The sequence below is a fragment of the Oncorhynchus nerka genome, linkage group LG26 (genome assembly GCF_034236695.1).
Source record: "Oncorhynchus nerka isolate Pitt River linkage group LG26, Oner_Uvic_2.0, whole genome shotgun sequence".
Classification (NCBI taxonomy): domain Eukaryota; kingdom Metazoa; phylum Chordata; class Actinopteri; order Salmoniformes; family Salmonidae; genus Oncorhynchus; species Oncorhynchus nerka.
Genome location: NC_088421.1, coordinates 34,917,781 through 34,934,363, shown reverse-complemented (window position 1 = coordinate 34,934,363; position 16,583 = coordinate 34,917,781). Strand labels below are relative to the sequence as shown.

General features: G+C 42.9%; 1 protein-coding gene across 4 annotated transcripts in view; it reads right to left on the bottom strand.

Annotated features, from left to right (window-relative positions):
- Positions 1-5,788: 5,788 nt before the first annotated feature.
- The window catches only part of LOC115125752 (somatostatin receptor type 5-like), a 37,546-nt gene continuing 26,751 nt past the window's right edge, over positions 5,789-16,583 (bottom strand). The window contains exons 3-5 of one of the 4 annotated variants that reach the window (XR_010461232.1): positions 15,627-16,076; positions 7,660-7,846; positions 5,789-7,504 (exon numbers count right to left, since the gene is read on the bottom strand). Coding sequence is in view for 3 of the 4 variants with exons in the window: in XM_065010553.1 (XP_064866625.1) it covers positions 7,763-7,846; positions 15,627-16,076 (534 nt within the window). In the remaining variant the exon portion in view is untranslated. Of the gene's footprint in view, positions 7,847-7,979; positions 11,676-15,622; positions 16,077-16,583 lie in introns of those variants that run through there. The other 3 variants (XM_065010555.1, XM_065010553.1, XM_065010554.1) reach the window with 3 other exon arrangements.

The following is a 16,583-nucleotide window of genomic DNA, read 5'->3' as shown; positions in this document are numbered from 1 at the left end:
CAACAACTATTTCAGTCTTGGGGATGTGATTTGATGTGGCAGTTACTGATGTTTGTCTCCCATGACAAACCGTAGGAACAAAGCCAGTACTCCCTTAAAAAAAACTACCTGTAAACTTGCGCTTTCACATATGAAAATCAGATATGCAGTTTCACATATGATAAACTCTGCATGTTGAAATCTCACTTTCACATGTGGAGTTACAATTTCACATCTGGTGGTGAAATAGTGTTATTTCCCCTAAATAGTCGGAAGGAATCTAAGATAACTCAAGGAAGTTTTTACTGAGGAGGTTTTAGTCACCCAATTGTACATCTAGCAATGTGTTGTCCTATGTAAACAAAGTCCGATCCACTGCACTGCTGGGCAGGTTTGTCTCATTGTCTGTGTGTTCTGCAGTAGGATTGGATAGAGAGCAATCAATGCAGCTGTGTATCCTGTGTTAGTGAGCATTGTCGAAATCAAAAGCAGTTAGTAATGACAAACTCACATACAAAACTCAGTTTTGGACGAGACTGACTTTATGAAACATTTTGTCCTATTTACACTTTGTAGTAAATTTTGACACTAGAATAAATGTTTCTGAATAATAAGGATGCCACATAGGCCGTTTTGGATCAGATAAGTTGTTTATTGCCTTCAGTTGTGCTTTAAGCTCAGCAGGCTAACACAGTAAACCACCTCCTTTACACATCTAATAAACAATACTATTATAGCCAGTGAAGCTTCAATCTGGAATCTGCATTAAGGGAAACAGCACCACTCTTCGCCCCACAGCCTTTGTTATTGTTTTTGTTTTGTTCATGAAATGGAGGGAAAACTGAAAAGAGGAGCGTCTGCACAGTGTGGTAAAAAAAAGTTTGATCACGCAGTGATGTCTGAGGAGAAAAAAACAGTGTTTATGGTTTTGTAGTGACTTCTTTGTTATTGTACTATCCCAAACGGACAGTTTCACCAATTAAAGATGGAGTCTGCATTAGGGGAAACAGCGTCCCTGTTCACCCCAGTGCCTTTGTTATGGTTTTTGTTTTGTTGACTAAACGGAGGTGAGGAGCTTCTAAACGGAGAGGAGGAGCTTCCAAATGGAGAGGAGGAGCTTCCAAACGGAGAGGAGGAGCTTCCAAATGGAGAGGAGGAGCTTCCAAATGGAGAGGAGGAGCGTGGTAAAAAACATTCTGTACATAATGTTCTGTTCTACCACGCGTGCAGTTTTGTCTGAGGGGCAAAAAACAGTGTTTGTTGTTTGCAGTAACGTCTTTGTTGTTGTAATAGCCGAAACAGATGTGGCAGTTTCACCAGATTCCATCTTTAAGCTTTAGCATTAACTTGAGGACAAACTCAAATCTACAGGCCACAGGCAAGGTTATTTATCACCTCTGTTAAACAGTCATCCATTCCGTCATTAGACAAATCAATAAATTATTATTCAGCCACAGGTCCCCATCGAGCCCTCTGGACCCATCTGTCCGTCACAGAAACACCTGTGGGGAGGAACACCGGAGAGAACAATAAAGGCTTTCGGTCCTGAGGATGTGTAGAACAGAAACCTTATACCTCCTCCTTGTCTGCCTTATCTCGTCTCTCCTTCTGTCCTCCTTCTCATTCCTACTTCCATCCCCTCCGTTCTTCCCCCTCTTTTCGCCCAATGGAAAACTTTTCTCCACATAACTGAGAAGTGGTGGTGCTCATACTCCTAGGATTGCCACACAAGAAAAGTGGGCTGCCCCCCCCTCCCCCTCCCTCCAGAGTGAGTAAAAAAGAAGGACAAAACCAGAAATGTTCACTTGATACTCAGGGTGTCTTCTTGAAGACACTGGTAATGGGTTAAGGCTTCACCTTTCTTAAGCATTCACGTGGATATAACAACTAAGCCTGTATAGTGGAGAAAAAAACGGTAACAAATTCAACCATTTCAACTTTTCTTCCTGTGTTTTCTGATGGCTGCAAAGTAGGCTCATTCTGTCTCACTTCTTTCGTAAGATTACACTGCAGTAATTCTAGTGGGTCAAGGTCAAAGACCTCAAGCTCAATTCCTTTGAGTTAACAGACCAAGATACATCAAAGCCTTGCTGTAGCCTTTAAATCAGAATGAGGAAATACTTTGAACTCTCCTACAGTGACCTTGCTTACCACTCTCATTTCTCTGCAAAACCCGGAAAGAAATAATTTGGAGAGCTGAGAACACACAACACGTTCAGTTACGGGGAGGGTGCTTTACGGGTAGTCCCCTCAGATGCAAATGTTTAGACAAGAGCTTTGTTTGAAGCAAAGAATTGTGGCCTTGGAAAAGCAATTTATTTAATGTTAATTGAGGCAGAACGGTTGTTGCAGCTTGGAGGATACAAGAACACACAATCACGACATATCAATTGGTAAAAACAGATCAGATATTGTGCGCCAAATTAAATATCCTCCATGCATATTTCCTCTATAGGAGGAGGAAGTCCTATGCCTGTCAGACGATACTTGTAGGTATATTTAATATTTTGGAAACAATTGTCTGACTGCAATATGCCTTGAACATACTATTTTTTCCCCAAATACTTTAAGCCTTTGATTTGGTCGGGTTTTGCTCTTTTGGGATGATTCCATTGGTTTCACTGCGCAAGACAAGCAAAATCAAGCGTTGCTAAAGTATTTGAAAGAAAACCCAGTTCTGCAGGATAGCGTTGTGCCGCTGACGAGAGTCTGAAGGTTTGAAAAGTCAGCAGCCATCCCCATCACAACACCTTCCACCCAGGCTAGCCTGTCAGGCCGAGGGAAACAATCCGCTCCTCAACCTAGGAATGGGCTGTGGAACCTGGGGAAGCCGGCCGACTTCAGCCACCCCCAGTGAAGAGACCCAGACAGCATCTCACAGTCATTTTGTCTAGTCTACATCAGGCATCAATAAGCATCAGACCAGGTTAATCTCATTGAGATAAAGATATGTTTTATCTCAATGGGACTAACCTGGTTAAATAAAGGTTAAATAAATAAAAATGAATAAAATGGCCTACATATTGATTGTATTGTATTTCAAAATGCATCAACTCACCCCAAGACTTAGCTGTAGAATGCCGTACAGTGCAGTCTAATGTTACCGTATTTCAAGAAGTGTCAATAAAAAACCATCAAAATCTGTAAACCAATTAAAACCCTAAAATAGTATTTTGTCTTTTTGCCTTATGTCTTCCTCTCTCCTATTCTCCACAACGTTATATCTTCCTCTGAGACCTCATAAGTCTCATCACTGTTCAAGCCAGAGTATGGAGGCTACAGATTTATCACTAGAGGCAAGCCGGGCTTGACACCACCCAAGCACCAATGTAATTGCAGGTTTGTTTATTTCCTATTGAATAAACATTTATAGGTGGAAAAAGCAATTCCCCCCCACCTGCGACCTCTTAAGACCCACGGGGCCTGTGTCGGACAATACCGCAGTTATAAATAATCCCTTGCTCTCCTGGAAGCAGAAATTGATGGAACTGTTGCCTACTTGGTATATTTAAACTTAAATCATTTGTATTATTACTGTATTATTAAAAAGTATTACACTTTTAAAATCCACCATTTGTTCGTATAATTGGAGAAGGTTAAAACTGCAGCGCTATGGCAGCGTGTGCCGCATTGGACCTTTTCTTGAAGCTATAACGTTGACCTAATTGAGATAAGTCTCAAAACATAGCCATTGTTACCAACAGATTTGAAGTAAGACTACACAACAAAGCTCATCAACACACCGTGAGCTTCATTCAACGGTCCATGTGATAGCTTGGGCTGGTTTAGGCCATTGAATGTCATGTTGAAACTGACATCATCCGGAAGTATCTTTCTAAAAAAAATAGTAATTGTAAGTAAACTTTTTGGAAGGATTATAGTTTAAGTATTCCTAGGGAGTCATTTTAATTTTCATTTTCCTAACGTATATAGGAAGATTTGAGAACAGACCTTCAAATACCCTACTGTTCTCCTTCTGTCCTTTCCCAAACAGTGACATTGAGGGTTTTCACCCATACACCTGTGGAAAACATGCCAGTCAAGAGGAAGAGAAAGAAAGCAGTTAGGTGTAGCCTAGGGCCTAGCAGTTTAAAGGGGGAGCTTGTTGTTTTCACCCATACACCTGCATGCACCTGCAGTAGTAAGCCACTGGGACACGTTGCCTGTAAACACACTGGAGATACGGGTGAAGAGGAAGAGAAAGAGAAAGCACCAAGGACGGTTGGTGAGAGGGGAATGTTAGATGAAAGAGAATGGGATGGTACATGGAATGTTAGGACTAGGAGATGAAAAAAGACTGGTAGGGCAAAAAGACTGGTATGTTAGAAAAAGACTGAAAGAAATGAGCTAAAAAGACTGGTAGACAAAAAGACTGACAAGGGGGAATGTTAGCTAAAAAGACCAAGGAGTCCAAAGAATGTTAGCTAAAAAGACTGGTACATAATGTTAGCCTGGTACAAGGAGTGTTAGCTAAAAGGACTGGTACAAGGAGTTGTTAGCTAAAAAGACTGGTTGTTAGCTAAAAAGACTGGTACAAGGAGTGGAATGTTAGCTAAAAAGACTGGTACAGGGAGTGGAATGTTAGCTAAAAAGACTGGTACAAGGAGTGGAATGTTAGCTAAAAAGACTGGTACAAGGAGTGGAATGTTAGCTAAAAAGACTGGTACAAGAAATGTTAGCTAAAAAGACTGGTACAGGGAGTGTTAGAAAAAGACTGTTAATGTTAAAAAGACTGGTACAAGGAGTGGAATGTTAGCTAAAAAGACTGGTACAAGGAGTGGAATGTTAGCTAAAAAGACTGGTACAAGGAGTGGAATGTTAGCTAAAAAGACTGGTACAAGGAGTGGAATGTTAGCTAAAAAGACTGGTACAAGGAGTGGAATGTTAGCTAAAAAGACTGGTACAGGGAGTGGAATGTTAGCTAAAAAGACTGGTACAGGGAGTGGAATGTTAGCTAAAAAGACTGGTACAAGGAGTGGAATGTTAGCTAAAAAGACTGGTACAAGGAGTGGAATGTTAGCTAAAAAGACTGGTACAAGGAGTGGAATGTTAGCTAAAAGACTGGAATGTTTAGCTAAAAAGACTGGTACAGGGAGTGGAATGTTAGCTAAAAAGACTGGTACAAGGAGTGGAATGTTAGCTAAAAAGACTGGTACAGGGAGTGGAATGTTAGCTAAAAAGACTGGTACAGGGAGTGGAATGTTAGCTAAAAAGACTGGTACAAGGAGTGGAATGTTACAAGGAGACTGGTACAAGGAATGGAATGTTAATGCTAAAAAGACTGGTACAAGGAGTGGAATGTTAGCTAAAAAAAAGACTGGTACAAGGAGTGGAATGTTAGCTAAAAAGACTGACTGGTGGTACAAGGAGTGGAATGTTAGCTAAAAAGACTGGTACAAGGAGTGGAATGTTAGCTACAAAATGACTGGGTACAGGGAGTGGAATGTTAGCTAAAAAGAACAAGGAGTGTGTTAGCTAAAAAGACTGGTGTTAGCTACACAGGAGTGGAATGTTAGCTAAAAAGACTGGTACAAGGAGTGGAATGTTAGCTAAAAGACTGGTACAAGGAGTGGAATGTTAGCTAAAAGACTGGTACAAGGAGTGGAATGTTAGCTAAAAAGACTGGTACAAAAAGACTGAGGAGTGGAATGTTAGCTAAAAAGACTGGTAGTGGAATGTTAGCTAAAAAGACTGGTACAAGGAGTGGAATGTTAGCTACATGCATAGTGGAATGTTAGCTAAAAAGACTGGTACACCTGGTACAATGTTAGCTAAAAAGACTGGTACATTTTAGCTAAAAAGACTGGTACATTTTATTAAAACAATAACACTGAAATGAAACATTTTGAACACATGTCCAGATGGTACACATTAGCAATAATGCTATGGTATTATTTTAAATAATTAGCATAAGTAACAGCAACCTTTTTTTACATTTACTTGACCACGGTGTAATCCCAGAGTAGAATACACAGATAATAACTTACTGTATAAATCTTGAACCTGTCATATATGACTATAAAACAGTCAGTGTGGATTGTGTGCTCATTGAAATCAATACAGTTAAAGCTAATCCATAAAATACTGCATGTGTGTACAGCAGATTAATCATTGAGTCGCTGTCTGATGAAAACTCAATTTTTGCCATTTACATTTAAAAAAAAATTGAAAGCAGTAACTCCCTTCAATGTACTCTGAACATTTAATGACTCTAGGACCAAGACAATGTATTCAAAATAGCTCCTGAAGTTTCAGAAATGTATGTTCAATAATGGGACAATATGGTAATTTCTTCCATTTCCTGAAGAAATGTGTTTTGGAGATGAGTGCTTTTCGTCAGACAGCGACGACTATGCTGTTGTACGCAGATTGTTCAGTAGGGCATGCAAGGGAAAACAATTCAAAAGGTGATATTAACATCTGTGTATCTTACTGGACATTAGACTAGGAGGTAGTCCCTCCCTGTTTCAGCCCGTTTTATTCCATATGGTGCCTAAAGAACATGACCTCAGGCAAGGTCAAGCACAATGAAGTTGCACCAGTGCTTCAATCTCCAATAAAAGGTCAAGGGGATCCATTAATCACAAATAAACGCATTAAAATAACCAAAACACTTGGAACAACTACCCAAGTTTATAACAATAATACCCAACAAATAAGAATAATGCATCAATAATATGAATAGGATCCTCAGTTATAACATTATGCCATAGATACAGTGAGTACTGTACGCCAGATTCATCTATTTGATTGACATCATCATTATCATCATTCTCTCTGTTCGGGGACAGTGTTCTTTTTCCACAAAGCAGGTTTCCTCTAGTACCATTTCATTGGTCATCCCAGCTTGAACTAACTTTGTCCAGAGCAGAAACCATCCATGAGTCCACAGGTGGGAATTATGAGCCTTTGGGACTTGTTACAGGTGATCATAGTGACAAATGGACAAGGGTCATAGACAGTGTGTGTAGTACGTTCCCGTCATGGCCTTACCTACATAGTGATGAAGGCCCAGTACATACCTACATACAGAAAGTTCCAAGCTCACAAAGACGACAATCCATTTCAATTCACAACATTTCTGATGAAATCAAATGATCCAGTTCATATAAAGTGAAGGGAATACTCAGGTTCATTTTCTAGGGCATTTTAATCTAGGGCAAGTCTCTATAAAGTACATGGAAGAATGTGCTCTTGCTGGTTCCATGAAACCAAGCTGGTGCAATGCACAGGCGGTTGGTGGCACCTTCATTGAGGAGGACGGGCTTGTGGTAATGGCTGGAGCGGAATCAGTGGAATGGTATCAAATACAATGAACATGGTTTCCATGTGTTTGATGTCATTCCATTCGCTCCGTTCCAGCCCTTATTATGAGCCGTCCTCCCCCCCAGCCCCTTCCAGTGGTGCAATGCGCTGTAAATGTCTGTGGTTTATACTGACAAATAGGAGAGGTGTCATCGCAGAAATCGTTCAGTGTAGTGTCAGAACAGGAAGTGTTCTTTGAAGTCCCATGTACCTCTTCTTCCTGTATCGTCCGAAACAGGTCATTGGTCAAGAGCTACATGAGTTGACAGTGGGAGGGCTCCCAATGATGGATTGTTTGTTGTGATGGAGAGGGAGGTGGCTTGGCTCATCAAAGCATAGACTAACCAGTCAGGGCTTATCAAAGTGTAGACTCACCAATCAGGGCTCATCAAAGCGTAGACAGACCAATCAGGGATTGTCAAAGTGTAGACTGACCAATCAGGCCTCATCATAGCGTAGACTGACCTATCAGGCCTCATCATAGCGTAGACTGATCAATCACTGGGCTCTCTAAGGGCAGAAGCTCCGTCGTCATGTTGCCACAAGTCTCAATTTGAACACACTGCAAAGACAGCAAGAGATACATTTAGACATTACAAACAACGACCAGCACGACCAGCACACTCCCCCTTCACCCCCGTCCGTCCATCCGTCCCCCCCATCCATCCGTCTGCCCCCCCGCCCATTCCCCCGTCAGTCACAATTTGTTTTTAATCTTCAAACTGTAAAAGAGACGATAAATCTCTTTTAAGATATAATAGAAAAGAGGACATCTCTTTGAGCATCTTCTGTCTGATATGTCACACAGAGCTGCTGCTGATTTGTTATGTATTATGTTATGTACATTATGGCATCATAGACACACATTCACACTAACAGGGAGTACTAGACACAGACACAGCTCTCAGATGGAGACAAGTCACAGCAAGGAGATCGCCAGAAATCTATTCACACACAAACAAGTGAACTTTTATGTTTTATTAGTCTTATGTACAGGACACACATGGTAAACATCATCCAACGAAATGCTTACTTGCAGGTTCCTTCTTGACAACCAACAACAGTAAGACATGATAAAAGATAAGAATTCAAATATAAAGTAAATGGCTCAGTACAATATAATTTTTCTTTTTGCATAAGTATAATATATGAAGGCACAGTTTATAGTCCAATATTTACACGTGTTTTGGGGAAGGGGCGATTGTTGGGCAAGTGTATAAATTGTGCAGTATTTAACAATGATAATAAGAGTCTGGTAGCAGCAGTTGTGATGTGTGTGTAGCATAAATATGTGTGATTGTGTGTACGTGTGTGTGTGTGTGTGTGTGTGTGTGTGTGTGTGTGTGTGTGTGTGTGTGTGTGTGTGTGTGTGTGTGTGTGTGTGTGTGTGTGTGTGTGTGTGTGTGTGTGTGTGTGTGTGTGTGTGTGGATGACTGCATATCTGTGAGGTTGTGTGAGTGATTAAGTGAGTGCATATGTGCTAAGGTGTGCAGAGTCAGTGGAGGTGGTCAGACCAGTTCAGCAGTCTGATGGCTTGTAGATAGAAACTGTGTCTGAGTCTGTAGCTATCAGACCTCATGCTCCGATACCATCTGTCCGACGGTAAAGGAGTGACTGGGTGTGTGGGTTCCTTGATGATGCTACTGCTCACCCCCAGGCAACGTTTTGAGTAGATGTCCTGGATGGGTGGGAACATGGTCCCAGTGATGTACTGGGCCTTCTTCACCAACAGCTGGAGGACCTTGCAGTCGTGGATGAAGCAATTCCCGTGCCAGGCCGTGATGCAACAGGTCAGCAGTACTATTTGGAATTTCTTCAGCCGCCTTAGGAAGCAGAGACAGTGTTGTGGTGGTGTTGTTGGTCCATGTCATGTCCTTGGTGATGTGGACAGCGAGGAACATGACTCTACTGTAGACCCATTGATGTGGATCAGGCATGTTCCCCCCTCTGCTTCCTGAAGTCAACAATCAACTCCTTTGTTTTGCTGATGTTAAGGAAAGGTTGTTGTCCTGGCATCACAATGCCAGTTCACTTACTTCCTCCCTATAGGCTGATTCGCCGTTGTTGGTTAATAGACCTACAGCAGAGGACTCAGGACACACCCCTGGGGGGCCCTTGTGTTAAGAGTCAGTGTGCTGGAGATTGGCTTGTCAATCCTGACATCTTGTCGTCTGCCCGTCAGGATGTCCAGGATCCAGTTGCAGAGGTGGTGTCCAGACCCAAGGCTCTGAGCTTGGTGTTGAATCAAATCCAATGAAAATGTATTTGCCACATGCATCGTAAACAACAGGTGTAGACTAACAGTGAAACGATGACTTACGGCCCCTTCCCAACAATGCTGGAAGAAAAAAAGATAAATAGTAACACGAGGAATAAATACACAATGAGTAACGATAACTTGGCTATATACAGGGTACCAGAACCAAGTCGATGTACAAGGGTACAAGGTAATTGAAGTAGATGTGTACATATTTATAGGGATAAAGTGACTATGCAACAGGATAGATAATAAACAGTTAAAGCAATGTAAATGCAAGAGTTAGTGCTAAAAAGGGTCAATGCAGAAAGATACATAGTTAACCAATAGCTACCCGGACTAACTATTTAGTAGTCTTATGGCTTGGGGGTAGAAGCTGTTAAGGGTCCTTTTGGTACCAGACTTGGTGCATCAGTATCGCTTCCCATGTGGTAGCAGAGAGAACAGTCTATGACTTGGGTGGCTGGAGTCCTTGACCATTTTTAAGGCCTTCTTCTGACACCGCCTGGTATAGAGGTCCTGGATGGCAGGGAGTTTGGTCCCAGTGATGTACCCTCTGCAGTGCCTTGCGGTCGGATGCCAAGTAGTTGCCATAATAAGTGGGGGTGCAGCCAGTTAAGATGCTCTCAGTGCTGCAGCTGTAGAACTTTCTAAGGGCCCATGGTAATCTTTTCAGCCTCCTGAGGGGGAAGAAGCATTGTCATGCCTTCTTCGTGACTGTGTTGGTGTGTGTGGACAATGATAATTCCTTAGTGATGTGGACACCGAGGAACTTGAAGCTCTCGACCCACTCTGCAACAGCCCCGTCGATGTGGATTGGGGAATGCTAGGCTCTCTAGGTCCGGTAGTACGCGATCAGGTCCTTCGTCTTGCTAATGTATAGGGAGAGGTTATTGTCCTGGCACAACACTGTCAGGTCACTGAACTCCACCCTATAGACTGTCTCATCATTGTTGGTTATCAGGCAAACCATTGTTGTGTCTTCAGCAAACTGAATGATGGTGTTGGAGTTATGTGCGGCCACACAGTCATGGGTGAACAGGAAGTACAGGAGGGGACTAACCATGCACCCCTGAGGGGCCCCCATGTTAAGGGTCAGCGTGGAGGATGTGTTGTTGCGAATTGGAGTGGGTCCAGGGTGTTTGAAATGATGGTCTTTGCCATGACCAGCCTTTTAAAGCATTTCATGGCTATCAATGTAAGTGCTACTGGGCGATAGTCATCTAGACAGGTTACCTTGGCCTTCCTGGGCACAGGGACTATGGTAGTCTACTTGAAACATGTAGGTATTACAGACTGGGTCAGGGAAAAGTTGAAAATGTCAGTGAAGACACTTGCAAGCTGGCCAGTGGATGCTCTAAGTATGCATTCTCGTAATCCGTCTGGCCCCGCAGCCTTGTGAATGTTAACATGCTTAAAGGTCTTACTCACATCTGATATGGAGAGGGATATCACACAGTCATCCGGAACTGCTGGTGCTCTCATGCATGGCTCAGTGTTGCTTGCCTTGAAATGAGCATAGAAGGAATTTAACTCGTCTGGTAGGCTCACGTCACTGGGCAGCTTGTGGCTGGGTTTCCCTAATCGTTCATAGTTTGCAAGCCCTGCCACATCCAACAAGCATCAGAGCCAGCATAGTAGGACTCGATCTTAGTCCTGTATGGAAGATTTTAATGTTTGATGGCTCATTGGAGGTCGTAGCAGTCCGGATTAGTGTCCCGCTCCTTGAAAGTGGCAGATCTAGCCTTTAGCTCAGTTTGGATGTTGCCTGTAATCCACGGCTTCTGGTTGGCATATGTACGTATAGTTACTTTGGTGACAACGTTGTTAATGCACTTCAAATAGCTACACTTTGCCTTCACACTTTGCCTTCATGACAGCTTTGCACACCTTGGCATTCTCTCAACCAGCTTCACCTGGAATGCTTGTCCAACAGTCTTGAAGGAGTTCCCACATATGGTGAGCACTTGTTGGCTGCTTTCCCTTCACTCCGCGGTCCGTCTCATCCCAAACCATCTCAATTTGGATGAGGTCGGGGGATTGTGGAGGCCAGGTCATCTGATGCAGCACTCCATCACTCTCCTTCTTGGTCAAATAGCCCTTATACAGCCTGGAGGTGTGTTGGGTCATTGTCCTGTTGAAAAACAAATGATAGTCTCACTAAGCCCAACCAGATGGGATGGTGTATTGCTGCAGAATGCTGTGGTAGCCATGCTGGTTAAGTGTGCCTTGAATTCTAAATAAATCACATACAGTGTCACCAGCAAACCACCCCCACACCATAACACCTCCTCCTCCATGCTTTACGGTGGGAAATACACATGCAGAGATCATCCGTTCATCCACACAGCGATTCACAAAGACACGGCGGTTGGAACCAAAAATCTCAACATGTCCACTGGTCTAATGTCCATTGCTTGTGTTTCTTGGTTCAAGCAAGTCTCCTCTTATTATTGGTGTCCTTTAGTTGTGGTTTCTTTGCAGCAATTTGATGTGTCTTCTATTACTATTACTCAAACTTTATTTGGGCTGCAATTTCTGAGGCTGGTAACTTGTTTTTTTTGTGACTGAACTTGAAGAAACTTTCAAAGTTCTTGAAATTTTCCAGATTGACTGACCTTAGTGTCTTAAAGTAATGATGGACTGTCATTTCTCTTTGCTGTTTTGAGCTAAACTTGCCATAATATGGACTTGGTCTATTACCAAATAGGGCTATCTTCTGTATAACCCCCTTCCTTGTCTCAACACATCTGATTGGCTAAAACGCATTAAGAAGGAAATAAATTCCACAAATTAACTTTTAAGAAGACACACCTGTTAAATGAAATGCATTCCAGGTGAGTACCTCATGAAGCTGGTTGAGAGAACGCCAAGAGTGTGCAAATCTGTCATCAAGGCAAATAGTGTCTATTTGAAGAATCTCAAATATATAACGCTTTTTTTTACTGCATAATTCCACATGTGTTATTTCATAGTTTTGATGTCTTCACTATTATTTTACAATGTAGAAAATAATCTAAATAAAGAAAACTTTAGACCGGTAGTGTATATTATCAGCCACGACTGAACAAGGACATGGATGACACCATGGCTGTACTAAATTCTACAGGTACTTCAGGTTACGAAAAAATAAAGCATGGGACTGTAAAAATATCTGAACATTATGAAATGGATATGAACACACACGTACTCAATTACATGCTCGCTTACACATACAGACTTATACACACACACACACCTGATCTCGCTCTCTTCTTTCACGCTCTCTTTCTCTCTCTTTTCTCTTCTCTTCTCTCCCTCTCTCTCTATTGTTGAGAACAGGTTTATAATTTAATGTGTTTATTGTTTATGTTTTTTATGTATTTGTCGACAAGTTTATATATGTTTACTACAAGCAAGGGGAAGATATCAGAATAGTGGCATTGGCTCACAGGCAATGCCCTCGCTTGATATTCATCGCCAAAGCCACTGGCTCCAGGTCATCTGTAAGTTTCTGCTAGGTAAAGCCCCGCCTTATCTCAGCTCACTGGTCACCATAGCAGCACCCACCCGTAGTCCAGTACGTCCTTTGCCTCCTCTCCGCACTCACCCTGAGGTGCGTGTCATCAGCCCGGTGCCACCTGTACCGGTCCCACGCATCAGGCCTCCAGTGTGCCTCCACAGGCCAGAGCTTCCGGCGACGGTCCCCAGTCCAGAGCTTCCGGCGACGGTCCCCAGTCCAGAGCCTCCGGCGACGGTCCCCAGTCCAGAGCCTCCGGCGACGGTTCCCAGTCCGGAGCTTCCGGCGACAGTCCCCAGTCTGGAGCTTCCGGCGACGGTCCCCAGTCCAGAGCCTCCGGCGACGGTCCCCAGTCCAGAGCCTCCGGCGACGGTTCCCAGTCCAGAGCCTCCGGCGACGGTCCCCAGTCCAGAGCCTCCGGCGACGGTCCCCAGTCTGGAGCTTCCGGCGACGGTTCCCAGTCTGGAGCTTCCGGCGACGGTTCCCAGTCTGGAGCTTCCAGCGACGGTCCCCAGTCCAGAGCCTCCGGCGACGGTCCCCAGTCCAGAGCCTCCGGCGACGGTCCCCAGTCTGGAGCTTCCAGCGACGGTCCCCAGTCCGGAGCCTCTGGACTGGTCACTCCCTGACCTTAGATATCTCTGTTTTCTATATATTTTGGTTAGGTCAAGGTGTGACTAGGGTGGGTACGTTTGTATGTCTAGGGGTTTTGTATGTCTAGGGGTTTTGTATGTCTATGTTGGCCTGATATGGTACCCAATCAGAGACAGCTGTTTATCGTTGTCTCTGATTGGGGATCATATCTAGGCATGCCTTTTTTTCCACTTTCTGGTGTCCACTTTCTTGTCTACAAAACGTAGCTTCACGTTTTGTTAGGTTGTTTGTTGTTTTGTTTTGGTGAGTTTCAGTTCATAAAAAATATGTGGAACTCTATTCACGCTGCGCCTTGGTCTCCTTCAAACGATGAACGTGACAGGAACTCAAAAGGTGTGATATAAATTACCAAAAATGTAGATCTGAATGTGCAAATAGTCAGGAATGATTCGCAAGGAAGGTGGATCCTTTTGAATATCTCAATGGACCGTAAAGGTAATCACTCTACAAACAAAAAGTTTTAATAGTAAACAGAATGAGATCGGATCATCATCTAATTGGCATTCACATAACTCTTATAGCGTTTCCACGTGGGCGGGGATATTGGAAATTTCATCAAAGTTTACGGGAGGACAACTTATTTTTAACTAAGACAAAATCATTTATAACTGAATTTTTCCAGTATAGTATAGGTTCAGCAAATCCCCTTACTGTTTGTGATGCCTTCAAATGTACCTTCAGGGGTCATTCAATTCAATATTCATCAATAATAACAAAGCAGTTTCTGGCAAAAGAGCCAAGACTAACAAGGGAAATACATGAACTAATAGTACAGGTTGATAGCAATAAAAACGATACTACAGAGATACAAAATAAGTTAGAGGAAAAACAAAAATAACTTATTCAAGAATGATCTAATGTAATCTATTACAAAAATAAAGCAAACTGGGTGGAATATGGAGAAAAATGCACAACATTTTTCCTGAATCTCCAATACAGGAACACTAACAAAAAGAATTTGCAGAAACTCGTTACTGAGGAATCTATGATTCTCCAAATGGAATTTTAAAAGGAATTCTTTCCAAATAATATAAAAAATAGAAAATTAACAAATGTACAGAAAGATCAAATTACAGAGGAAGAACTTGTTGATGCTATTAAATCCTTTTAGTCTGGAAAAACCCCAGAGCTTGATGGCATACCGGGTGAGGTATATCAAGCCTTCTTTAAATACTAAAAGCGCCATTGTTTGTTTTAACTACTCCTATATAAATGGTAGTCTGTCAGGTACTCAGCAGGAAGGTCTGATTTCTCTATTATTAAAACAAGACCTAGATGGCAAATATAAAGACTGTCTATCTAAAAAACTGGAGGGCCCTTACACGTCAATGTTGTGATGCAAAAATACTAGCGAAATGCATAGCACTCAGAATTTTAAAAAAATGAAATACACTGGAGGTATCAACCGTAGAGGAGAAATCAGTGGTACCCATTTACAGTACTAGTGGGTGTAACTAACTATCAGCACACAGTACACTGGATCCCCTCAGCGCCAAAGCTTCTGATCAGGAGGGTTTACTATGTTAGGCTTCCAGAGTGATTTTTCAGCTCCTCTCACCCTCTATGCTGTAAAGCAGTTGTGGGCCAAGGAGAAGGGTAAACGCCATGTGTAGTAAGTGCTTATTAATCTATTCTACTTCTTAAGATGCTCTGCAGGTGAAAAAACTATCAAGTACTATCATTTAGATAAATATAAATTACATATAAATTGGCTGTGAATCTAGTTATATTGTATACTGCGGTTGACTACCAATGAATGAAATGGACAGCCTTCAAGATTATCTTTGGCAGACTGACCAAAATAATTGAAACCTGACAGCCATTCACAGTTCTTGGGTAGAATATTGACCCATAGAATTAGTAGTCCACCCATCACAACGTTCACCTTATTGCGAATGTCCGTTCTAGTCGTTTTATTTCTATAGATTTACCTACTTGGTTGTTCTGCATGTGTCCATTGTTGACGTCCATGATCCGGGGGGTGAAGAGCGGGTCATGCTGCTGCGTCGTCTCCACCCTCTCCAGCCTAGGGGATATGGGACGTCCCCCTCCACTCCCCATGTCTCCTCCGTCCCCCACCCCAACCCCGTTCGCTTTGTGGAGACACAGGACCTTCCTGAAGCTCTGCTTGAAGTTGTCAGACAGGAAGCCGTAGAGGAGCGGGTTGGCACAGGAGTTGACGTAGGTCATGATGACCAGGAAGAAGTAGACGCCGGCGGTGACACTGTTCTCTGGTATGATGAAGACGAGGTTGACTATGTTGGTGGTGAAGAAGGGCAGCCAGCAGATGACGAAGACCACCACGATGATGACCACCATGCGGGTGACTTTGCGTTCGGAGCGGCGCCGCCTGGTCAGGCCCGCCCTGGCCCCGGCAGACTTCACCTGTAATGAATGGGAGATTTTGGTCTGTGACTTTGTGAAGGAATAGCTCTGGACATAGACACCTTTGAAGATCACTATATTGAGAGGATTTATAGTGGTTTGGAGAGGTTTTAGGCCCAGGCCAGGGTCTAAGGCACTGGTCCATTGGGTTTGGAAATAGAAACAAACCTAAGAACCATTAGAATTCAGTTTGGGACAGTGAGAAGAAGGGATTAAGGACTCAAATGCATTGGGGCCTCAAACAAATGGAATGGGGTCTCAAACAAATGGAATGGGGTCTCAAACAAATGGAATGGGGTCTCAAACAAATGGAATGGATCCTCAAACAAATGGAATGGGGTCTCAAACAAATGGAATGGATCCTCAAACAAATGGAATGGGGTCTCAAACAATTGGAATGGGGTCTCAAACAAATGGAATGGATCCTCAAACAAATGGAATGGATCCTCAAACAAATGGAATGGGGTCTCAAACAAATGGAATGGATCCTCAAAAAAATGGAATGGA